Source organism: Plectrocnemia conspersa, unplaced genomic scaffold (genome assembly GCF_051122295.1).
Source record: "Plectrocnemia conspersa isolate PC_06_02 unplaced genomic scaffold, ASM5112229v1 ptg000003l, whole genome shotgun sequence".
NCBI classification, from domain to species: domain Eukaryota; kingdom Metazoa; phylum Arthropoda; class Insecta; order Trichoptera; family Polycentropodidae; genus Plectrocnemia; species Plectrocnemia conspersa.
In genome coordinates this window covers 20,212,982-20,240,193 of record NW_028277167.1, presented here as the reverse complement: position 1 = coordinate 20,240,193, position 27,212 = coordinate 20,212,982, and the positions used below count along the sequence as shown (strand labels likewise).

The 27,212-nt window shown below is 31.8% G+C and overlaps 1 protein-coding gene across 1 annotated transcript in view; it reads left to right on the top strand.

The window, feature by feature from the left end:
• LOC148236890 (uncharacterized) overlaps nucleotides 1-27,212 on the top strand; it is an 84,138-nt gene that overhangs the window by 27,753 nt on the left and 29,173 nt on the right. The window contains exon 11 of the mRNA XM_088183621.1: nucleotides 4,530-4,662. Coding sequence (XP_088039747.1) covers nucleotides 4,530-4,662 — 133 coding nt within the window. The remainder of the gene's footprint in view (nucleotides 1-4,529; nucleotides 4,663-27,212) is intronic.

The window sequence follows — 27,212 nt, the reverse complement described above, 5'->3', positions numbered from 1 at the left end:
CCTCTCTCTTATATTCCGTGAATTGCCTCTATTATATTCCATTAAATATGTTTTATATTTTTAATAGAGATCTGAATTTAATAACTTCTCCTAAGTGTGGCGCAAAAGTCGTGAAAGTGTTAAATAATTATTACTTTTCCAATATTCTTTCAAAATAATGAAATTATTTTTAACTACCTCGCATAAATTGATAGCCATTTTTTCAGCCTCACAAAGTTAGATTCATTTATGTATGTCAGAATATTTGGTGGTAATGGTCGTATCTCAATTCAAATATTATTTTTCAGCTGTTTAATAATTCTACGTTTGTTTATATAATAAACAGTTTTTCTAATATTAAATAAAATAATCCAGCAAACGAGAAAGACAGGAGTAGTAAACCACCTTCCACCATACGTACCTGGCCATTGAGGCGCTTTGCGTGAACAGATTAGCTCGACTTCCTACCTGGTCTATCGATTCAATTGCGGTAGGTGAAATTAAAGCGTCTTTTGGCATTGCTTTTGCCTAAAAACCCTTCAAAGTACAATGGTGGCTCAAACAGTGTAAGCAATGAACCCGTCCTATTGGAACCACATTTATAGTGTCAGCAAAAGCTGGTCATTAAATGTTTCGCCCATGTCGCAATAACGCTCAGCGACTGTTCTAGAGAGTGTGACTTTTCTGTGACTTTTCCCCTCCTGTATTATAATTGTATGCCTTAAATCAGTCTTAACAAACAAAAAGCTGATTTAAGGCATACAATTAGTAAAGAATGACATACAAAAGCAACATTTGTATGTCATTCGCTTTTCACAAAAGGTGCTTTTTAATTCCCGCGTAGCTTTTTGTGGCGTGTGTCAGTCATAAATATAATTACGAAATCTTAACGAGTAATCCAGATTTTATATGAGCTATACAAACTAATAGTGAATCAAATGTAAGGGTCAGATTAGCGGACTGAAATGAAAATATTTGCAGTATAATTTAGGTTATGGCATTACACCATGTTTTTTCTCAAATCAGTGGACAAAACCTAATGCACGCAGTATTTACGTGATCGCTGAAAATAGTGCTAACTAAGAACAAAGAGAATAATTTAGACAGTAATTTAAAATGATTGAAATTATAAAAAACACGTTGTCAGGCAAGGCTTATAATAAATAAAACATAACTACAATAATAGTGAAAAAGGAAACATGACAATACACCGAGAAAAAAAATTGTCCTGTGTCTTTACATATGCCGGTTTCTCTCCCACAGCAACCGACCAATCACAGGGCCGAAATTTAAGGCACTTGATGATCATGCGCTTTTCAATATTATTGGAAACTGAGTAGACACGTGTTTGACTTTTTACAAAAAATAAATTGAGTTGAACGCGCAGCGAGAATTTTTTGAATTTTTAATGTAATTATATATGAATTCGGGCGGACGACAGAATAACAATTTAGTGTTAGACTTGTCTATTATTTATACCGTGCATTTTGGCTGTGAGTATCGATGGTTTATCTTAACCCTACTTTATAACGCGTTGACTTGAGTTTTATTTTCGGTAACCACCAATTGGATTAACCAATCGTTTTTAATTAATCTCAATGTGCGAACTCTATCTACCAGTGGCCTTCGTTAGTCATTGGCGTCCATCAAGTGCGATTAATTCGTCCAATTTACACAAACGATGACATATTTTAGATACCGAAATAGAACTCATCCTTACTGCATTCAAAATCATATTTACATTATAATTATTGATTTATTCAATTCCCATGCGGTTTTGTGAGTGTTAATGATATTTTTTACCGAGCGATTAGTCACATTTTCTTTGGCCACATTTCAGTTATATCTTATCGCTCGAGAGAGCCGCACATGCTTTGTGCGAAAATAAATTTCTCGTGCCAATATTAAAGTGTCAACAATAATAATAATAATTCATTAAAAAAGGTGTTAAAACGATTATGAAGTGTTTTAAATAAACGTGTTTTGCAAGGTGTGATTTAGGTAATTATGCAAATTGTGTGTTTGAGTGACTGAATATGTTGACGATCACTGACGCCAAGTGTCGGCATGTGCATATTGCATGTTTTTTTATTATCATCACAATTTAATGGCGCCTGGCGTGTTTTCGAATGCATTACGGCTAGGGAGTAAAATTTATTTACAGTACCGCATTGGATGATGATTTTAAAATATTATTTGAATTATTTCATACTAAACTGATCCTAATTATTAATATATATTGTATATAGTACACAAATTCTACTTGAGTTCATGAATGAATGAAATAACAGTGATTTGTCATCGTTGAGCTTCTTGGAAATACTCGATCAAAAGGCAAACATTAATCAGAGTGTGACGTCACGATGTAATGTTTGTAACCGTATTTAGTAAGGAGATGTGACGTCACATTGCCATACAAGAACTTACTGATACAAAATTGATCTTTACTATAGTAAGATATGAAACAAATATCGATTACAATTTACAATAAGATTTTTACTTCAAATAAATAATAGCTAATAGTTATTTTTTATTCCGATAATTTTCTGAAAACACTGATTTTTTTAAATTGCAATTCAAATCTTCCACTGTACCTTGGCATATGTTGGCCTTATGTCTTACAGCGGGTTAACATAAGCCACACCTACAAGTAAGTGTAACCCTTTGTATAATATACGGGTCAGATTTCGAATTTGTAATAATTTCGTCAACATAACGACTAGAATTTTAATGGAATTAACCCATTTTCAAATATATAAAAATAGGGATAAAACCTTCTTATACTAAAAATGTGCCATTTTATTATCTCTGTGTGGATGTTATACGAATTAAAACAATAAAAAAATCATTAAAATCGGAATAGAGTAGTCCATACGGTCTTGACTGGTAACCCAGAGGTCTCGGGTACGAGCCACAACAGAAAACTTAAATTTTTATTTATAAAATGCATCTCAAGCTAAAAAGTGAAATAATTTCAATATATTATAATACACGTAATATTTTATATTTAATTATATATATGTCACTGATTCCCAAACTGAAAACTTACTTGCAGGTAATCCTTATGTTTGATTGGCTTACCCAGTTGACACAGATTTACTCCATTGTAACGCATTTGGCTTACGTCTGTCAAGCTATAACGAAAGAGAAAAGTTGAGTAAATATTAACGACAACAGATAAGCATAAATGAACGAAAACTTCGCAGTACAAAAATGTTTCGTCCACATCTCCCGCTTTTAACCGATAAGTGTTAATAACAGCGGGAGTCTCCCGCATACAGTGTTAAGATATCCTACTAAAATCAAAGCCTTGAATTCGATTACTACATGTTATTAATTGTTAACTATTATTATAGCTAATAATATGGCTGGGGTCGGTTTTTATTTATAGCGTACTACAATAAATACAAAATTAAAATTCATGATTTTGGATTATTTTATCTGGTTCCCATGATAGATTTGGATCGATTTTATGCGTTTTATAGCAAAATTTTGTGTTTTTAACAATAAAAATAATGTTTTTTTATAGTTTTTTTTTGTAAACTAGTAATATGCTTAGTAAGTTTGAATTTTTATTATTTTTACAGATAATTGTGGCTGATTATTTCACTAAGATTAAACTTGATTACACTCATCCCTCGATTATCGCGGTAGATACGTTCCAGGAAATATGGCATAAATCGAGGCAAAGAACGAAATTTGCAATAAAACGATCAAATAGTATTCACGTGTACTTTTTAGCGTTTATTTAATTTATAAAGTAAACGAGAAAAATCTTCAGCGACACGCTTGCATACCAAAAAGCAATTCAGGACACACTGCATAGGCAGTGGGAGAGGTTCCAGATACAATATGTGGAAGTTAGCCATTAACCCATGCATTTGTACGTCATCGCGCTACACGTGAAAACCAAATATGTTTGTTTTAAAGTATTTCAAAAAAACGTAAAAATGAAACTGCGTAAAATGAGTACTGCGTAAATCGATGGATAAGTGTACAATTATTTGCCACAATGCTTTAATAACTATATTTGCATAAAAAATAAAAACTGTCCATAGTTGTTTCTCAGAATATTAATTTTATTTCTTCCATGATAGCCTTATATTGTACTAGTAAAAAAATAAATATAAATTAAATTACATTATTTTTAACCCTAAAATATGCGTGAATATACTGATCACGCGAAAATGCGTGAACGGACCGTAACGTGTTGATACAAAAATCTCAAGCATTCGCTTAATTATAACTCATCCAATACGCCACTGAGAAATTAAATTTTCTTTATTCAATCCCTGTCATGTTTTCGTTGATGTAAAAAATATTCACATACATTTGTAACGTTTTATATACAGCGGCGCTAGTACGTGTCACTTTAATTAATTTCGATTTTAATTACGCGTGGGATTCAGACATGTGGTTTTTCATTTGCGCTATGAAGAAGAAGACTTTCATGCGAAAGCCCACGTCCATTTGGGCTGACAGATTTATGCCGCTGGCATAAAGGCAGCAAATGAATCTGATGCTATTGTGTATTTCTCGTTGGCATTTAGGAGTACAAAAGGATGTCCAGAGACATGGAGACCGAGATCGACCCGAGACTCTTGGCCAGGTCTTCTTCGCCGGCCAGCAGTGCCAGCACTGATCACTGCGTGGAAGAATACGTGGCAGAAGTGCCATTCGCTGGTAAGTCATTTTATATTTATTATAACAGTGGTTTTCCGTTGTCTTTTATGCAATGAAATACTGTATTAGAATATTTAAGATAATATTATTAAGTTGAACAATGAATCGTTCTTGTCAATATATTGAATAAGCAAACGCACTCAGAAAATTGCGAGCAGTTATTTTAATTTATTGATTTATTTAAAACAAGCACGTTTTATTAAATTTGTTTTATATACTTGTATTTACAACTCATTATATTTAGCTCACTTACCCATTTTAAAACATTTAAGTATTTTTGGAATAAATTGGTAAATATTTACAAAATTTGGAAACTATTTTCAATACTTTATGTATTAATCAAACACGAAAAAGAGAAGAGGAAAATGCACATATTCTTAGCGTGTATATATTGCTACTACCGGTTTCACCAAATCTAGACATTGTATTGGTTACCAACTTTTGACCAAATTAATTCAAGTTTAACCCAGATGGTAGTCACGTATTGGTTTCTCGTCTTCTACAGGTAGATATATTCAAATATAGATCATTGTAACCTGTGTAGACTTTTAATATACATATTGTTTGACTACGATTAAGGATAATTGTGAGGATGATTTATTGATATTATTACGATTTACAGATAATCATATTCTTGTTAGTGGTAATAGTCAGGATTATGAACTCGTAAGTTTGATTATATAATACAGCAAGGTCCAGGTTCAACACTCGTTGGAGTATTTCCACTTTTTTTATTTCACCGCAGACAAAATTGCATCGGGTTAAAGCACTCCCGAGTGAGGTCGGAGCTTGGGCTCGGGGCTATATTTTTTTGCATACCCTTAAAAAATGGTAGTCGAAGCGCGTTTGATTTATGTCCTAAAAAACCAACCCAGCGATAACGCATTGATTTGTTGCGAATTAACGCGGCGCAGTATCATCATTGTTGTTAAAAATTTAAAACGCCGTTCATAAGCTCGGAGCGATAACCTATAATTTAACGCCGTTGCGGAAAATTTCGACCCACGCGAAAAAGCCCCAAAAAGGCGTTGCGAATCATCTCTATATCGATATATTAGACCTTCGCGTTCATATTAATAACGTATGATCAAAAAGTTGTGAGTGTATAGAATTGCTAGCATGTAGCCATAATTGATTATTAGATCATTTTGGTTATAAGATAATTATTGGTTGTTGATATTGACATGCTTTAAAAAATATAGTTGAACATATTAATAAATGTTCAACTATATTTTTAATCTAATAATAACTTAAAAACTTTTTTTCAAATAATAAATATAAGAAGTTTTTTCTGTTTTGTTGAAAAAATATGCAATTAATAAAAATGTTATATTTGCATTAGGTGCGTACGGGAGATACATTCCCTTTCGCTCGCTCGCGTGCTAAGTGACGAAAGTGAGTGAGAAGTGGGCGTGCGGAACGCATGTAACGCACGCCCTTATCTCTTTTGTATATAACATTATTTTGTCTCTGTTAGCTAATTTGGTATAAATTTTCTGGAATTGAAAAAACATACTTTTCTAAAAATAAGAGAAAGTAAAATTTGACAGTTAAAAAAATATTATACGTATTTTATTTCTGCTAGCACGGTAAAGATTTTAAGCGAAATTAACAAACACACTACTAAAACTTTATATTTCTGTCCAGATAATATTATTTGTATGAGATTTTAAATGAGTATCATTTTATTTCATTTGAGTTAAAATATTACTTAATAATAAAGAGGCATAGTATTTTTTTTAAATACGTTTAAGAATATATTCGTTCGTACATATTTTGCATTCTAAAATATTTAACATGCCATCTTCATACTCAAATATTTGTACGACACATGTTCTTGTGATAAAAATGTCAAAGGACACTGGAAGACCAGTTATACTTGTATTCTTAATGTTTTTTTTATATATGCATATTTAAATTTATTTTTCCATGCATTGGTATTTTCCCATGTGCTTAAAAACTGTTAATTGTTTACCTATTATATTTTTTCTTCTTTCTTATATGCCGAATATGTAACTTGTTTTGTGGCAGTATTAGTTTCCATGTCGCAGCGACCCAACGCGACTTGTGGCTTCTTTGAATCTTTAAAATGAAGTAATTAGACATTCTAGATTTATTTGCTTTTTTGAAATATTTAATCAGGTTCTTTCACTTACAGCGCTTTTTAATGATTATTTACTATTGATCAGTCTTGTGAGATTGAAGCTGATATGAAATGATAATATCTGCGAAGGAATTTAACCCATACCAGAAACAAATCGTATCGTAACAGTTTATATGATAATTTGTGATTGATTTAATTTGTGTATGAATACCATAGAATTTAATTATTATAAACCATAGTTAAAGTTAGGGTGCAATTTAGTATTTGTCTTTCCAATAATATAATTTATAATGATCGCTCCAGAAGTTTTTCGATCGCACATTCGTAATATCGAAACTGGATTTTAAACGCAACCTTACACGTCTTCCAAGAAGGTCGCGTCGTACGAAACGTTGATTATGAACCCGAGCGAATTTGTCAGCGATTTTTTTAAAACCATAAAAGGAAAGCGCGTACGCCACAAAACGCATTTCAATCTCAGCTGAAAGCCATAAAAAAAGCTCTCGCGTGGCTATGACACGCGAGTTTTTCACCATGATGCCGTTTGTACCTATATTTGCCTCGAATATTGAATCCCTCATGTGTCCAGCGCTGCGTAAGCTGAAAGCATGACTGGTCTGGCTTGACACGCTTCACCGGTCATCATGGCTGGACCGTAAAAAATAGCGCTGCGATTTCCCGGGATGCAAAAAAAAATGCTTTTTAAATATTGGCCTTGTTGGGTGGATGTAGGCGAGTATTCCGCGTTCGAAAAGTCATAATGAAAAGGGTTGTAAAAAATTAATATCGAAAAATCAAACACACGTTTTCTACGTTTGAGGCATATGGGATACGAAAATGTTTCATGTGAGAATTTAAAATTATTTAAATGGTTGAAAATATAATTACTACTATGAATGTTTATAGTTTTATTATATATAAAATACAACAATATTTTAATTATTATACAATGATATCAAAATAGAAAGCCACACATTGTAACACAATACCTGGTGCTAGCTTTGCTATTTAACTTTTATTTTTTAACTTGAACACGTGATATCATTTTAATAAGGAAAATGTGAAATCATTGCAATGTAATGTATTATAATGAGTAATGACCTCACGGTTTAATGAAATTTGTAGTAAAATTACTTTAAAAATGCGGTTTAACTTAATCATTTTACATTAGCATTCTTATGGGGGGTATAATTTAAATAATTTCGAATCTTTGAATAAATTATTAACTGGGCAAATTTAAAAAATATTGTAGATGAGTTTTACTAAAACGTAACTATTAGGTTTTTAGGATTTAGGTACAAGTACTATTAATAATATATTAAGTTGCATATACAAACCACAATTAATTTTAATTTAATTTGTTACCTTTTACAACATAAATAACGTACAGATAAATACAAACCATATAACCACAATATTTTTTAACGTTTAATTATTTATTTGTCATATACATATATGACAAATAAATAATTAAACGGTGTGATTAAAATATATTAATAACTTAATGCGGTTTAGTACTACCTTTTTTCTTTCAAGGGTGCTGTCACCTTTTATAAATATCGGTGTTTTGTTCTTGTCACTTAATTTTATAATGTGTGATTTATATTTAAATTTTTTTTTGTGAAAATTAAGATTTTGAGACCCTTTTTAATGATTACTATTTTAGAGATAATAGATTTTCATAGCATCATCCGAATTATTGGAGCAATAATTTAAGTTAGCTAATGTAATGCCACCAAAGTAACTAATAGTATCAGTAAGAATCTCTAATTTTAAAAGGAAGTATTTAATGGTAATATATTAAAGAAAAATATTCAATCAACAAGCGAGCTTCGGCCGATATTTGTATATTATTTTAAAAGGAAAATGTAGATTCTGTTGCAAGATCGAACGATAGTTTAAACGGTAACCGTGACATCCTACCGATACGCTAGTATAGCTACATAACTCGTATTATATCAAACCAACGAATAGTAAGTTTTTTATATTCAAATTTAAAAAGTAATACTCGAAAATATTGTTGGGACTATGCTTATCATGATTATGAAGTTCTAAACCGGGGCAGCTAAAAAAGTCACCTCAAGACATTTTCGTCAATAATGTTTAGTGGGAGCTAAACAAAATGTCATCTCGGAAATTTTTGTTCGTAAGCTTTTGCGTACTCTTTCTCTGAACTTCAATCAACCGGGATCCTGGAAGGCGATTTCAATTCCGGGACAATACCGGTCAATCCGGAAGTGTTGGCAACCCTAGTTGAAACCCATATTAATAATTTGTTGTATTTTATAAAAGGTTATTATTATCTACTATCAATATATTTTTTTAATTTTTAATAAACGTATGTATATTAAAATAATGATTAAATTGATTAAGCTTACTTGTAAATCATTAATAAAATACTTTAAAGTGATATCCATTAACCTGTGTGTTCCTAGACTTTATATTGGTGCTAATAAAACACAGAATAATCCAGAATCAAATGAAATTGTCCGAGAATACCAGGACACGTAGCTAGTACTGAACCACCCACAGTTAGACATCCATAACACAGTTAACTAAGCGATTGAGAAAATTGTAACGCAATTTTCGTTTATCTTAATAATTTATGTAGTCGTCCCATAATTGATAATCGGCTAGTATCTCCAGTACGACATAATCTAATCTATAATATCAATATAATTTATTAAATCAGATTATAATGTATGTATACTTTATTTTACTCCTATTTATAGTTAAACCAAAACTCGATTAATTCGCATGCGAACTGGAATATTCTTGTTATATATATTATATGAATTCAATTTCGAATACAATGCAAGTCTCCTTTATTTTGAAATCTGGAACGAAGTCCCTCTTATTTGATTTTCTGTTCCAGATTTTGGCTCCGATCCAACGTTGAGCTGGTCGTGGATTGTTTTCAGGTTGGCTACATTTAGACCTGTTTTTAACTTGTACAAGAACAGAAATATCCGATCTGCTACGGCACCAATTAAAATTCAATTCCAGCATTTAACTTTCAAGCTTTTAAAAAATCTCCATTGCCTTGTTATCTCATTTCAAACGACGGATGTATCCTATTAATGACAAGAACTTCAGACATGTTAGAATTTAAAATAAAATCAATATCTTGTTAGGAAACTATGTAGCTCGCCGCAAAGAAGTCAGATCAAAGCTCACGCTTATGAAGCTCATAAATATTATGGTTATCGATGAGTGTTCGTTTGAGTACTTATGCCTAATTATTTTTAAACATCCAAGCATAGACTAACGGTCTAAAACAAGATTATTTGTGTACATTAAATACGGAAGAACTGCACCTGAATTTTTTACCTAAAATCACAACAAAGCATCTCTCGCGTGGATGGGATGTTTAAACAGTACTCCTGACCACACGCATGTCATATTCGGAAAAAAATATAACCCAGCTGTGTAAATACACTACCTCACTCTAAAAGTTTGTGTCAACATATAGTTTTCATTTTTCGTTGTTCTGGCATAAATTGGTTGTTTATTTCTAATCACACTGTGTTACGGGCTGGGCACGTCTCGTACGAATTGTTCCCATTCAATGCTAATAGGAAACGCTATATAACGCGTTGGTCCATTCTGCTATTATTATTTATGTACAATTTATCGGCACGAGCTGTGAATAATTAACAGCTCGTTGCGCAACGGCGACTTATTACAATGGTAAAAGAAGTACGTGAAAGAATTGATTTTGGCTTAAATTTTGTTGTAGTAGGAAAAATATAAGTTGAAAGTCATTAACCTAGTATTTATGTCTATGAAACCCTAAAAATGTAAGAGGCTTTTTACTATTTTTATAATATTTTTGGTTCTGTTTTTGTTTTTTCTTCTTCTTCTTGTAAATTGATAGTCCGTCGCTTCCTAAATGATGTTCCGCAGAAACTAAAAGCAATAAAGATAGCTGTATGGCTGTAAAGTGAAGTTGTTTCGCATCACAATGTGCTGTTCTTAGTCAATATAAAGCAATAGCACCTAATAAATAGTATTGATATTGGTTTATGGCGCTTTTAACACTTAATAAGGTCTATTTCAAGAAAAGCCTTACATATTAAAAAATATCACTTGATCTCGCTAGACAAATACTATCAAAAATATTTTTGGGTTTCTATTATATTGTATAAAATATAAAAAAAAGGTTCTTAATGATTTTGAGGCCAAATAAATCTGACTTTGCAGTCAAATAGCTGGTAAAAGTTTATTTTATAAACATACATACATAAATTACCACATATGTATACAGAGAAATTAAAATGCCGCTATCAGGTTGTGGAGTTTAAATGGCAGATGATGGAAGTCAAAGAAAGTCGGTTTAAGCTGGCGTGTCAAGTTGTATTATTGTCTGTTGTGATTTCAGTAGAACAGCTAGGATCTGTCGTGATGTTTTCTTGATGTTCTCTAGATGATCCGCTGTTGTCTTTCGTGTCGATGAGTCTCATAGTTCAACTCTGCTGTTGTGACTTCGTGGCGTTTTTTCTCCCATGTGACCAAGTGTCACATCTTTTATAATTCTGGTTCGAGACAGATCTGTCAAATCGTAAAAGATGTTTGCGAGGTAATTACATCATTTTGTACACAGCTCCGAATGTGCGCCTTTAAAGAAACGCTCCAGATGGTCACTCTGGCGATCGATAACCAGGCGTCGAAGAACAATAGTAATGTGCGCAGGGTAGAATACATTGTCTAGCGCGTGTCCTTTTCAAACAAAAAGTAGTTTTTCTGTTGTACTTATAGGTTATTAACGTCTTGAGACGATCCGTGCAATAGTATCAATTATTAAATAAATTATTTGGCCACGAAATCTCTCTTTCATTGTGTTATGAATATACTGTCTGTAGCCGTACTTTCAAAACGGGTTCATATTTTTTTCGTTTCTTTCAATGGCCGTTAGGGTCTTTAATTTGTAACAAGTTGTGCAGGTTATTGAAACACACACAGCTCCATGAGTAAATTTTTTTGAAAAATGTTTAAATAAGTTAGCCATATATGTAGGTCTTATTTGTTACTCTAATAAACAATCTCGTCTTAAAACGTGTCAGACAAAATTAAATATGCTTGCGCTTTCTTGATCAAATGCATGTTATTGTAGTTTCGGTGGTGCAAAATTATTTAATAGTATAATGCTGTGGTATCCACTCAACAAGATAAGTTGTTATTATGTGCTACGGAGTAAACACAATCAACACGAAATTAAAGTTTGTAAATCAATGACTTTATTGATTATAAACCATTTTTAGAGCTTGAAATAAATAGATTTTTTCAGATTATTTTTGTCGAACTGATACGTACTCTCGTCGTGGTCGCTTTCGCCACTGCTACGTTAGGCAGTGTTGTTAGCGTATCACTTAGCTCGAAGCTAACCAAATAAATCGACCCCCACATATATATCCATGAGATTAGGACAATTTAATATTTGATGAATGCTCGGAATTATATTTAAATAATATTCACTAATTCCGATTTCCCAGATACGATTTAAATTGGAAAACACTGGAGCTTATATGGAATTCGAAACAGGTCTTTCGGTTATTAGGCATCGACTTATTTATCGTGTTTAAAAATAAAAGGTTGCTTTGACCTATAAGTTCGCAGCAGAGAATCCTATAAAATAGCATATCGAGTTTTATTTAGAAAGTCAAACAGGAACACAATTATAATAGATTATCCTCACAATTACTTATTACTTAATCTATTCCAATTTTTATATGAATAAATGTTTGTATTCATAAACTAAGCTTCCTGTCTCTCCATTATAAACCTTTTACGAGCATTTATTATATTCTAATTAAGCGTTTTTACTACAAAAGGCCAGACAACAATGCCAGCTACGTCATGGCATTTTGATTTACTTCTCAGATCTCGTCTCGAGATTGTGGCCTCTTCCTTTGTGTCGTACTTCGAGTCTCACTTTTGACCCCCTCGTATCCTAACTACCGTCTTTGGTCCTTAACACCACATAAATCACTTCGGTGCAAAACACTTCCATGGTATTTGATTATTAATAAATCATAATTGACGTGTATTAAATGATTGTTTATGGTGAGGTGAACTTGTGTTTGAAAGGTTTAAAAATAATTCCTTTGTAAATGTTGCTATTTGAAATATGTGCGAGATTTTTATTCTGAATTGTAACAGCTGAATTCCATACGAATGGTAAAGAATGCTTGTGAGGATTTTTTAACACAAACATTTGAAAAAGGTAGTGAAATGCTTGACAAAGCATTTTAGTTATTTGCGAGTTTTGAGGTGTTTCAGATTTAACGAATTTTTGTGCGATTTATGTGCTAGGTGAGTAAAATTATTGGATTCCCTGAATAAAAAATGTTTGATCTTGGATGTCAGATAATAGGATAGGGACGTAATTTCAGTGGTTCAAATGAGCTATCATGTTTTCCGTATATACATCTCTGCTTACGATGATCTAATTCGATCAGGAACGCTTTACCTGTTGTGTGTGCACATGAGACGAGGGACATGTTTAATTTTAGAATCGACGATATCGTAAATTGGTTGAATAATTCAAGTTCAACGTTTGTGTTTATGTAACGTGCCAGTGGCGGCACGTGAGACGCCTCGGGCGACCAGCTTCGTGGCTTAAACTCGGTTTCGGCGGATTTAGCCGTTTGTGGGTCAGGCCTAATCGAATTAGGGCCCGCAAGCCAAACGCGGTCCTTTGTCGTTTCTTAGGATGCTTCAATGGCAGCATTGTAATTAAATTAAATGCTTTATAAAATTACTGAAATCTTACAAAACCCTTCAAATTTTGTATACCTCTGGTAGATGTGCGAAAAATGCATGTAGATATTTTTGATTTTAGTAGAAATAATCTCGGGTTAGTGCGGTAAAATATTACTTGACGTGATTTTGCAAGTAAATTGTAAGTTCAGCGATAGTGTTCGAATGAGAGACGAAATTTAAATGGTCATTTTTTAGAATACGGCTATCTTTAAAACTGTACGTTCTTTCATTATTTCTGATGTTGGTATTCTATTGTACATAGTTCCTTTTGCTAATGCCGCTAAAACGGCGTTGTTTTTGAAAAAACAAAAATCTGCAACAAGACTATTATGGTTTCAACATATTTGTATGAAATATGTGTGTAAATATTATGTAAAAAAGGACATCAAAAAGGACGCATTCGGAAATATTGTCATGGTAGTTAGTTTTTTAATTGATATATAACTGAAAAATTCTCACAATGCGACAAAATTAACTTCGACAATCAGTAAAGCTGCAGTTTTTCTGAAATATTGAATAAGTAAAATTTGTCGATTGTTAAGAAAGCTGTACAATAAATTTGAACGTAGAATTCTGATTAAGTGCTAAAGAGAACTGGGAACAATCGTGTATTCAGGCTAATGACTTAAGTAGGAGATAAATATTTTGTAGCCTTCCTACTACGATGAACACGGCATTTATTTTAAGACTTTTAAAAAGTGAAATTAGAGAAAATGTAATACGAAAAAAGCGCAAACAATTCTTACTTAAAAAAGTAATAAAATCGTGCCGATCATAATGTGAACGATCGGTTAAAAGCCATTAACTGCAACGCAATTTTAAAGAAGGCGGCCTTTCATTACTACTTAGCCCTTTGAACGCGGAAAGCGACTAAAGTCGCCCTATTGATTTTTTTTATCTCTTTACGCAAAAATCAGTATAAAAAATGCTTTTCAAGAAAAAACTTTTTTTTGTGAATAAACATAAAATATCATTTTAAATGAATAAAAATTAAAAAATCAGAACATTTAAACACAGTATTAAGGTAAAATTTGCATTTTTCAAAAAAAAACACAATAAAATATTATTTTTGATAACGCGTTCAAAGGGTTAATGGCTTATCTTTTGAATAGAATAATTTTAGTTCGTTTGAAACTTCTTTGATACTTCCAATGGCTGTAATCATGTTTAAAATTGTCGGTTTTTGGTAGTTTTTGGAAAATCTATGCATAATTATTTTCTTTTAGAAAATGGTGTAATTACACATTAGTGCTTTATGCAATTATTTTAGTTCGTTCCGTTACGGGTCCTTGATTCTATTCCTATATCCCTTGACCAGTCACTACTAAAAATGTAATTTAGTGCCGAATACATAAACTTATTTATTTCGTGTCTATATACCACTTTTCCATACACCCTATACATATCAAAAAATCTAGCATAGAAGACAAATAAAAAGTAAAATCTAAAATAATAGCATATCTCGAAGATAAGGTTTCAATTCTAAAAATAGCGCAAATATTGGGGTTTAGTGGTTCTGCTATTCGAAAATTTATTAAAAAATATCGTGAAACAAGGATTCTAGACATTAAAATTAGTTGCTAATAGTTGTAATAAAAATCATTATAACTTAAGGAAAAATTACAGAAACCTAATACAAAGTAAAATATAAAAAATGTAGTAAAATATGTATTTTATGATGCTGTTGTAATTTAGTTATAACCTAGATTTTTATCTGTATTTATAAAAAATATTTGAAACTTCTAATAACTGAAGATTAGTAAATTATTTTGCAGAGAATATGCATTTACTTTTTTTAAATATGGCGGAAGAAGCATTTGGATAATCTGAGCTGGGCACTAAAAAAGATCCTCTAAAAAAATATTTGTTACCTGTTCTGACTATAAAAAGGTCATTCAAAACAAATTTTGATATAAAAAGTTAGCGTAATTTAGACAAGGGACCAAAATTCCGAACGGATTTGGTGTCTGGCAACCTATGTATTATATATATTATACATATGACCTATATTGATACGATACAATGAAATCGAATCGGATATTTTAATTTTAAGAAATAACCACTGCATAAATATATTTAGTAACACAATACAATTTAGTAATACAATACGACTATTGTATGGTTAAAAAAATATTATCACACAAAAATCATTTCCTTTTAAGTTATCTTAATTTTTAGTTATGCATATCTAGAAACAAGATAATGTTTGCGTTAATTTAACAATCTATATTATTATCTCTTTACAAACCTAAGCTTTGTGAGCCCCTTTAAGTTAAACGACCGTTTTATTATATCTCTCATCAATTGAGATAAAAGCCTAACTGGTCGTCGTTATCTCATATCTGCGCAAATAGGTTTATCCGTTTTGTTATTGTCGATTGTCTCATTTTTCCCAAATAAAAATTCAACAAAAACGCTATACAAACTCGCAGGTCTGTGTTTCGGATGTTTGATCTGTATCACGCACACAATACGAGTTCATCAGCATAATCTCAACAGGAAAAAGTTTCGTAAAAAAGATTCGTTCAGGCAGAACACTACATGAAAGCAATAGTACTTTGGCAGCTTGGCTAAGACTGGATTAGTCAGTCAGGACATGAAAGAGTCAGGCGTAATGAATGCAACGTCTGCTCGTAACTTATGAGCCCGGTAATATCATAGGACACAGGGTTGGCTAACCATAATTGCCCTTGAGGGTTTTTTAATTGATCATAAATATGCTCAAACGGTTGTGCATTGTTGAAATATAAATCATTTTTTAACATTATTTGAACCTTCAAGTGAACGGCCACCCGGAATATGAATTGAAACATATATTATAATATATTCAGTCACAATTATAGCGACAAAAAAATATCGCCTAATATTAATTCTTTTAGTTCACAATTAAAAGTAATGTTCATTATATTACTAGTAAGTTTGACCTCTGTTCTGAATGGATTCATTTTAAGTGACTCTTTCCTGTTCCCATGTGTTTGATATGCATTATACTGCAGGGATTCAATGCCAGTGTTTGTCTATTTTTAATATATAGTATTATATTAAATAATTATTATTTCATATTCCATTATTAGACATATTAGTAATGACTTTCACTTTCCTAAAAAAATAAATTTAAGTTATAAATAAATAAAATAAAATTACACAAAAGCATACAATTGCATTGCTTTTTATAAGTCAAAGAAAGTAAAAAAATATACTTAAAATTGGTTTATTGTTGGAATAATAACTAATGCACATATACACAATTATTGACATAAGAAAAAATTCAGGCAAACATATTCGGTTGCATTCTTAACATTTGCAGCATTTGGCGATTTACGTAAAAAAATAGTTGGAAATCAAACATAATATTTTTGAAACTGATCTGCGTTTCGTTTCCAATTCTTTTACCCCTGATTACAAAAACATATTATTTTGCACACGTATGTAAATTGTTTGTTGTAATTTCTTACGTAAAATTATATATTATTAAAAACCAATCATAATAAAAAAATATTTATTTTTTTAATAGTGAAGTGACTTTTGCCCTTCTTTGGAAATATTTAATTCGTATAAATCGAAGTAGCTTATAGTTAGTCAAAAGTGAATTAACTGCAATTTTTATATTTATTTTAATTATCAGCGGTCATTTAAATAAATTAATAATTATTACATTGCAAATTCACCTGTACAATTTGACATGGCAAATACATTAAAATAGGTAACAAGTACTTAAAAATTGTGTGTTTGATTTCAACTTAATAAAAATAATATAGAAAAAAAACTTAAGATAGTTTTGTGTCCCTGGGTAATAGGCACATTTCGAGTCCCTTGTTATTACTTATTATCACATCCCGTCACCATCTATTGGCCTTCTTACATATGCTTATCAATTCCTAACTTACCTTAAACGTATTATGAAGTTTTGCTGCTAATATTTGGTCTCTCTCGTTTTTATGATTTATTTATTGATTATTGTTAAATAATAATGATTATTTTATTAAATAATATATCGTACTGTAATTAATATAATAAACACCCAAATCCGCATATAACGAATTAAATTAATCACAAGTTAAATAATACACAATTTAATATAATATATAATAATGTGTGCTATTTTTTATTACAAATATGACCATTGTGACTTTACATGTTTTCCCAATGCGTCATGATAGCTATATACAAACAATACTTTCACTATTAAATATTTTTAAATAAAATTAAAATAATTATGACGCACACTCATTTTTCCGGCTCTTCATTGTTGTCGTAAGCTCCTTGAGAAGTTCGATGGCTTCTGCAAAAGATGCGTTATCGAGCGCTGAGGTCTTGGTTAATATGGATATAGTAATGGACGCGATCGCGACTCACTAGGGCACTCTATAGCTCACAGCTGAAAACTATGCTTTGTGTCCTACGCTACGCCGATAATGCAATGAATCCCAACGCTCTTAGTTAGAAGGATACAAATACGGATAAGACATGTACTTATTCTTGTAAAGATATCTTTGAATTCCCTTCAACATGTAGTATTTCGCTTTTTTGGGATTTCAGACAATAGAGCCGTTTGAATTTAACCAAAAAAAATGTAAACTCAACACAAAATATGTGCTTTTCCATATTATATTGATCAGTATTTAATGCTCTGCAGTTCATAGAGAACGTTTATGTAAAATTTATTTATTGATTATTTAAAATAAAATGTTTATATATCTCTACATATTAATGTATGTATATTAATAATAAATTACTTAAAAACACAATATGCTTCAAAATCGAACTAGTGGATGACTATTTTTATAATGTACAACAATATTTTAGTTTTAAATAATTATGCAACAATTCCATAATTATGATCTATTAGTTTTAAAAATATTTTTAAACTCAAAATTTACACTTAAAAAGCATATTTTATTATTAAAACTTCTTAGGCATTAAACTATTAATATAGTGGGTTTTTCGCGAGAAAGATATGGCGAGAAAATTCCTTTCCGAGTGTAATACATATAGAATTTTTTGTTTATTTGATTTTTGTGTACTATAAATTGACGAAAATACACTACTGTAATTAAAGAATTTCAATATACTCCAAAAACTTACTAATTGCGACAGCAATGGCTCCTGAACTCTGACTTTTTGTATGATATTTCAAGATGCCTACCATTTAACCATGCTGCTGCATATGAATATTATAAAATACAATCACGTTCTTGTGATTCGATTCCGAAAAATCAATACACACGATTAAAATGATAATTTTAATTACTATTCAAATTCAAACTGCGTTTCTTGCATAATGCATAAAGCGTCAGCGATTCTCAAAACAATATTTTACGTGACTCGTCGATTTCCTCAAAAAATAAAAATAATTTAATCAGTTGTGGATATCGCTAGCGACTGCCTTAAAAACTTGCTGGGTCACCAAGATACTTGGTTTTCAAATTTTGGGTCTTTGGTAAAAAAGTTTGGATATCGTTGATTTAAACCACTATTATTAATGAAAGTATCATCGGATCTCTTGAGCGGACACAAAGGCGTCTTTTTGAAGAAAGTGTTGAGCCGAGTCACACGATACTTTTATGAACTCTCATCATTTCATCTCGAAGGACCCACCGCAAGCGACCACAACGCAGAAGTATCGGTTACGCCGACAAAAAAGGTTGACTGCCGCTGGCTGGCTGGCTCACGTGAAGCTTCGCTCACGCCTGAGCGAACCTCAGTATTATCTGGTCAGCTGGTTGTGCTGCACGCGGAGGTTGGTGTTGACGTCTTCGGACGTCGAAGATCGTTGACATTCAGAACGAACAGTAGTGATCAAGTGAACCGTCTGCCAAATCTCGTGATAGATCAAAATACCATCTTCATCAGTGGTGAACATGAATTTTATGTCGCGATATTGACATTCCCGCCAACGAAAGCGACCCTTCCCGTGTAATTCTCGATTATTGAATAAGACTTTACAACAATGGTATTCAATAACGATCCTTTGAACCTACTGTTGTAAACGCACCATCAGCACAGGTCAATAGTTCAAATTCTTCCACATTCAGTACCACGCTGTATTGTAGACCGAAAATAGTTTTCCATAACATGTACTTCGTGACGATCGAGTTATTATTTGACATAAATGCACATGATCTTTGTGTGCTCTAATGTCTTTAGCAGATCGTGTGCTAATTTACAAGTGTTTCTAATACATATTTGGCATGTTCTCGTTTCTTGGACGTCAAATCGATTGTTATTTATCTCATCTCAAAGGCCTTGTATGTAGACTTCATGCTCATGTTTATAATCATACTTTAATACATATGTATATTTTTATATTATAAGCAAGCGTTCTGAGAATAATTTCTTGGACAATGTTTGAGTCAAAAGATAAAAGTACCTGCTGTGCCCAAGGATTATGCACCGGTGCGTTTATTTACCTGTAGATTGAAAGATTGAAAGTGGCGGGCGGATACAATTTCTAAAGAAATTGTTTTTCTGGCGTTTCTCAAACTGTGTGAATTTTCAATTGCTAATTATCGGGCGATATACATTCGTATATTAAGATACGATTTATGCATATTGAATGCTTCCGGTTTCTATGTAAATTTTTGAAAGTCAATCTTTCTTTGTTTCCATTGTTTATTTTGAGAAGCTTTGAATACACTGCAGTTTCTATTCTATTGTATTGTTGTTTCAATATTACTATTGTGATCTGTTGATATTTCTGACAACCTCAGCACGGTCGAAATATACTGTTGTGTTAAATGACAACACTCACAGATTGTTATTATAATTTCACTACGCAATAAAAAAGAATAAAGCTAGCATTATCTTGAGGTACTCATATCATATATTTATTGAATATATCTGTCGTAACTGTGAGTTTAATATATATTAAATAAAATAAGTATTTATTTCAAAGCTGATTTCTTACTCACAACTTTTATGAATAGATTGCCGAAAATAAAATAAAAAAGCTAACGTGATAGACCGAAAGAGACTAATACCTGAAAGACATGGGTTCGAATCCCATATGTACTTTACTAGGAGATCGGAATCAGTGATTATAATATAATTATAATTTCGATCAATTAACACAGATTATGTTTTCCTAGCTTTTTCTTATCTCACGTATTTACTTGTCTTACTACATAATTGTTCAATTTAAAGGGCGAATTTAAAACTGTGATTTATTTGGATCTTTGAAATACAGTAATAGATAGATATTTTAAATGTATTTGCTTTCTTCCAATCTGTTCGCTAATAAATAATTTTAGATATCTTGTAAATTTTTTCTCATTTACAAAGTTTTTTCGTGATTATTTTCTATTTTGGAGATGATAACTATCATTATTTACTTATGATATTCAAATAGTTGAAAATAACGTATGTTTTGAAATACTATTAATGCCCGAAAGACATAGGTTCTAATCCAAAATGGACCTTGATTATTTTATTTTCAATCGCATCTGGAAAATCGGAATTAGTGGTTATTTTATAAATATATTTTCGATCGATAACAGCATATTATTTTATTTTTTAGTTTTTCCTAATCTCACAGATTTATTTTCTGATTAGTAATTAAAATAAAGTGGTGCGTAGTGACATATATATTTATTATAAGCTGTAATTATAGTTATCACAACTTACTTATAGGTGTTGTTATGTTTACACCGTTGTAACGCATTGGGCTAACGTCTGTCATATTAAAATTAAAGATTTACAATCAATACATCATAGTTATTATTGTATTATTAGGTATTTTTTTGTAAATGCAGGGTAGTTTAATCATAAGAAGATTTTTAGATACATTACTCTTGATTTATACGATTCTCATTACCACGGTTCCAAAATATCTTGAAATGTACTCCTATCTCGTTTCATTGTATACTGTTCATTTTATCTCCAAGAATCCGAGTTTATCACGGTCGCAGCGTCGCGATGGTTATTTGTCTCCTATCTCACGACAGTCAATCCTGTCGCTTGACAGCTTCCGTTTCGTATCTCAACTATGGCCGCGTTATCCTGAGCATGTTCAAAAATACACTTGGTGTGTTTTAATTAGCGATTCGGTTTCGTCACCGGGTGAGCGGTTAAACCACGTGGTGCTGTTGTTGCACGTGCAATATAACCCAACCAGTTTCGAGAAGATTGATTGTGCAGCATCCCGCGAGATTAATCGAGAATCGCTTCTTGGCGTTTCCCAACGAGACGTGATTCAATTCGTCACGCTTCCACAAAATGCGTCACAATTTCCAAGAAGACCGAATGTGAAACGCTTTATCAAGCTAGATGATCCTTGAGATAAAACGTGTTCGTTCGTTGCACTTTTTTGTATGCACCATTTGAACCTTGAACTCTGTTACGGATTTGGGACTTGACTTCCTGTCCCAGCCATATGGTTCGACTCTCATCCCCCGTTTTGCTAAAATTACATGAAACAACAGCTAAGTAAATAATTTTAACCATAACATTGTATTGACGTTAACACGTTTTTTTTATATTAAATTCATAAATGCTTATCATGTTTGTTTGGATCGATAAAGATAAACTATCAAAATATCGCTAGTTAGCCTTGATGTTGATAAACATACACATACGTATATGTTTTATTAAACTAGCTATTAAAACAGCAGATTTAACAGAAAAACTAGCGGTACCTGATTTGCCGTGAAGTGATACCCAATCTTTTGAAATAAATGCAAATTTATGATACATATTTGAACCCATACAATTATTTAATATTATCATATCAGCCTGGTGTTATTGCATTTATTGCTTCCTCATAGTTATTGATTAGTCAGGTCATAATAAAAAAAATACTCTTTTTAAAGTGAATTTATACTTACGTATATATTAGATGAATGATTGAGAAGCATTGGTATGGCAATTTTCTGGTTTTAGCAATGCCAGGAAGTGGAAGAGATTAGCGATGATTCTAATTTATTTTTTATATTAGCGAAGGGTCGTTTTCGCATCATCAATGAGTGTCTCTCAAACTGTATTATAATATAAAAACCATTTGTGTTTTATTATTATAATGTTTACCGGTTTTATATTATTTTATCTGATGAGCAGGTTTTGTGACTCGATTTTAAAATTAGTGTCAAAAGTGAAAATGTGCTATCATACATTCGAAGTGTTCTAAAGTGGGTTTGATTCGATATACACAAAATTTTGGAAATGGCTCCAGAGCACGGAACACAAATGGGTGAGTATCTTTTTTATAATGTAATTTATCCTAAAGTCTTGTTCCTTGAAAGAGGATATGACACCTTCGAATGAACGACAGCTTTGTTATTCAAATGCATCTAATTTAAAACCAACCGAAACTTTATATATGTATGTATGTATATAACCGGATTGGTTTTGTGCTTCTACAAATCAACGTTAACGGACGGCCCGTCACTATGCATTATTCAAAACTGCATTTCGTGTTTTACTATTTGGAGTTTTTACACAAGGCGACTTTGAGAGATTTAGTGACTTGGCCCAACACGCAATGGTACAGTTGAAACCCTTGTACATAACAGATATCGATTGTGGGAGTTTATTTATTTGGTGTTGATTAAGCGTGAGGTTTTATCGTTTGGATTGGTTCTAAACGGTTAAATTCTTAGTATTGAATTGTTATTGCCAAATTCTGATTGCATATTGAAAATGGCTACAACAGTTAGTAAAGCGTGATAGATAACGATAGCTATGTATGTATGTATCTATATATAAATAAACAGCAGTTTTGTCAAGTAGTAATCTTAAGTACTATCCAACTTTGATAGTCGATATTTTCCCTAGATATTTAAAAAAAATTCAAGATAATAAATCTCCTATTAAATTTATAGAATTTTTAAATTTAGTGACTGTGTTTTTATTGATTGAAATTATATTCTAAATATCGCTTGGTTTAAGTGAACTGTCCCTATCTACCGATACCACGCTACCTCCTTTAGTTTATGCGAGTACGGCGACCAAACACATTATCGTAGTCAAAACATATGGTTCTAATTTATTATATTTCTGAAGTAGTATTACTCAATAATTCTTTGAGCTAACATCTCATATGTAACAGCAGTACGTTTATAACAATAATAATATATGTGAATTAACTCATTATTAGAGAATTTTTATACCAAATTTGATTTTAACTAAGCATCACGTTATTCATGAATAATATTAAGAAAAGATCGATTGAAATTATAATTATATATTTCGACGAAGTTTGTCATGGGTTATAAGTTTAAAATATCATACCTCGATTGCTCAGATATTTCAACTCTATTATTGGATTGCAGATCGTTACTTATGATTTCATCCATTCGGGGGTACTCTTCTCGTTATTAATTAAAAATTAAAGTCTTCATTCGATCTGTCGAAAACTTTTTCTCTATGCAGAGTGATTCTCTATGAAGATGGGTTTTCGTAAACTGTCATCTAGTGTCGGAAAATGCATTTTCCGATCTCGTTCACCATCAAAATATGCTAAAGATATAAGTGGAAACATTTTTAATAGAGAAACTTCCACTTAATATCATGGAATCACTTTTGAGAGCAAGTAGAGTACACGTCTCTAAACAAATCTTCCAAGAACGCATTTCACTTTGACGATACATCAGTTATTCGTGCCCTTTATTGCACTTTAGTTCATAACATTTAATTTTGGGGATCTAAGTACTTCCTCTCGTACGAAAATGCTTAGAAAAGGCCATTTAGATATCTTTATAAGAGGATATTTGGTAATTATCCAGTCTTGTATTCCAGCGCCCTTTTTAAAGAGCTTTGGTGTACGATTCGTTTTTACTAATAAATGGCGCTTTTGACAATTAAACTATTATCGAGGAATTCTAGTTTTAGATTCCAGAACGTCTTCGAGAATCACGATCGCGTCCTCTTTTTATTGACGTTAGAGCCAAGACGTCTGACTCGTTAACTCGGCTATGACTGTCGCTATCCAGCCAGTATTGCACATTGAACTGCATATATTCATTCCAATATTTTATGACTTTATATTCTATGCACTATTATGCACAACAGCTAAAGAATTTGGCGAATTAATAATTTTTGAAAAATAATTGTCAAGTGAAACAGTTAGTGGAAAAATTGCTTAATCGTAATGAAATAAAATAACAAAGTAGCTACTAAAAAAATAAATTAGCCATAAAAACGAAGAGAGACTGAATTATTCAGTTGCAAAATCATACCTTGAATTTGCAAAAGTCTATTACTGTTATAAAATATAATAACTGGTTATCCTAACGAAATTGTATTTATTATTTATTAAATATGATTGTTTTTTAACAACAATTTTAATTACTAAACCTGTTTTGTTGATACAAAAAAAAACTCAAGCAAAAACTATAACATTTTATAATATTCTAAATTATGTTTTTTTCACATACCCAACCATAATAATCATCATCATTCATATATATTATTCATTAGATCTGCTGACGATCGTCAGAACTATAATTCCTTCGTATAAAACATATTTTAATAGAAACTTTTTCACATAAAAAAATAAACGCACAAAAGAATCGATTCACCACATTGATTGCTTGCATTGTGCGAAACGAATATAAAATTGGTTTCACATGCACCGTTTCCATTAGTGTTTATACAGCCGCTTTGTTAGTTTTGCAAATGTTTGAGATTCTCTTGCGGTCAAATTGCGCTGAATGGACCGTGTCTTGATTAAATGCGTAATTACATCCACATTTTTTCAATTGCGACATATATGTCTTAAATTCGATCCGCCGCAACAGTATGATTGATTATCAAAGTTTTGACGTTGATAAATATACGCACATTTGTTACGAAAGATTACGGTAGTACCTAGTATTAATTTCGTCGGTATCCTGTGAGTCAAGATGATCAGTATGTGTCAATGTCAGCTTCACCCGACCTTTCTTGCCCTCAAGTGGCCGTTGCTCAACAAACAGATCACGGTTTTGGAGATTACGTACATTGCGCCATTGTACGTCGAATTTATTTTTGGCTCTCGAGGGGAGTATGTGTCCTATACTAATGGGATCAGTGATTTTTTCCCTTCATTAGCTAGGCCTAGGATCACGTTCGGGCCACAAATTGTTGACAAAGTCAACAGTGTTCGGATCCTGCGACCTAGGATGTGATCCTTTTTGCCTGTCTTTGATCTCAGACTGTGTGTAACTGTTGACGTGTTAAATGGCGTCGCGTTTATCCCACGTTGAAGATTGATGACCCTTTTTCAAGCTCCAAAGACAAAGTCTTTTACGTATTGGTAGACACACTGTGGGATTTCGTAACTTGGGTTTTTCACTTAGATTTATGCGCTCTCAACTGATGTACGATTATTATGTGTGTGGCGTTTTCACTTTACGCGTTCGATTCCGGGTATCGGCTTGTCTGCGTGGATTAAGTGGAAAGTTTGAGGTTGATGGGTTGCGAAAGATTGAGGAATACTTTTTTTAATTAAAAATATTCGTGGGTAAAACATCAGCGGTAAAGTATCACTCAACTGACAGGTCAGGTAGTACCCTCCCGTCATTTTCGCTGATGCTAGTTCACGGGACGGGTAAAATCTACCATCTTTGACATGTGATGCTAAACGACGGTCTATGTAATATATATCCGCAAAAACTAAAGCATATTATATTGCCATCTATTAAATTAATATATGTACCATATTAAAAAAATATTACCATTATATTATTTATTTCCCTTGAGTAGAGATCAAAGCTTTTTTATACATAAACGAATGACAAGTACACGTATTTTTTCCTCCTTTTTTAAATTGATTTGTTTATATAAGCGGCTGACAAAGTCTAAATTAATGATATTAAATTTCATTGTAAATATATTTTTAAATAAACGTAAAATACGGTTTAGATGTAAATTGATTAGGTTTTAATTTTATTTTTATGCAATTTTAATATCAAAACTATTAATTAAATAACTTTAACCGATGTACCAATAAGTCGAAACTATTGATCATTTTTTTATTTTGTCTTTCAATTCTATTGCCCAATTTTAACTTTGCATTGCGCAAAATTCACGCAAAACTGCCCGTTTTCATACATCAGGCGGCGATTAAGCGATTCATTTTTAGATCATAATATAAACTTCTCTTATTTAGTGTGTAATGATGATATGTTATGTGATATAACATATCATTATTGCACACTAAATACGGTTTATGTGGTATAAAATATGTTAGTAATCTATACATTTTTCAATTATATACATATATGATTGGAAAATTCTTAAAATCATGCATTATTTTTTTAATTGAAGGAAAATATACGAGAGATTTATAGTTTTAGGGTTTTTTTGGAATTAATTGATTTTCGTAGGGACGCGAATTCTCATGCCTGCTCTTTTCGGCACCCAGCGCTCGCATAGATTTTGATATCTTAATTTTTTTGTTAACCGTTTTATTAAGAGCTACTTATTCATATAGTTAATTGACGGTAAACAATTTTTTTTTAAATCTCATCAGTGATTCTTAATATTTTACTTTTCATCTTCGTCCCTTAAATTTATTTAATCACATTTTGCCTATTCATAATATCATTGCCATAAACAGAAACAAGTTGCCGATGAATTTCAGCAGCAGTTTCTCCTTTCGCACAGAAGAATCGGATGACTGAACGAACTTCGCTCTTGACGGAATTAAGAAATGACGAAGCCATTTTAAACACACTGCGATCACAAGGTAAAAAGAGATGAAAAGATT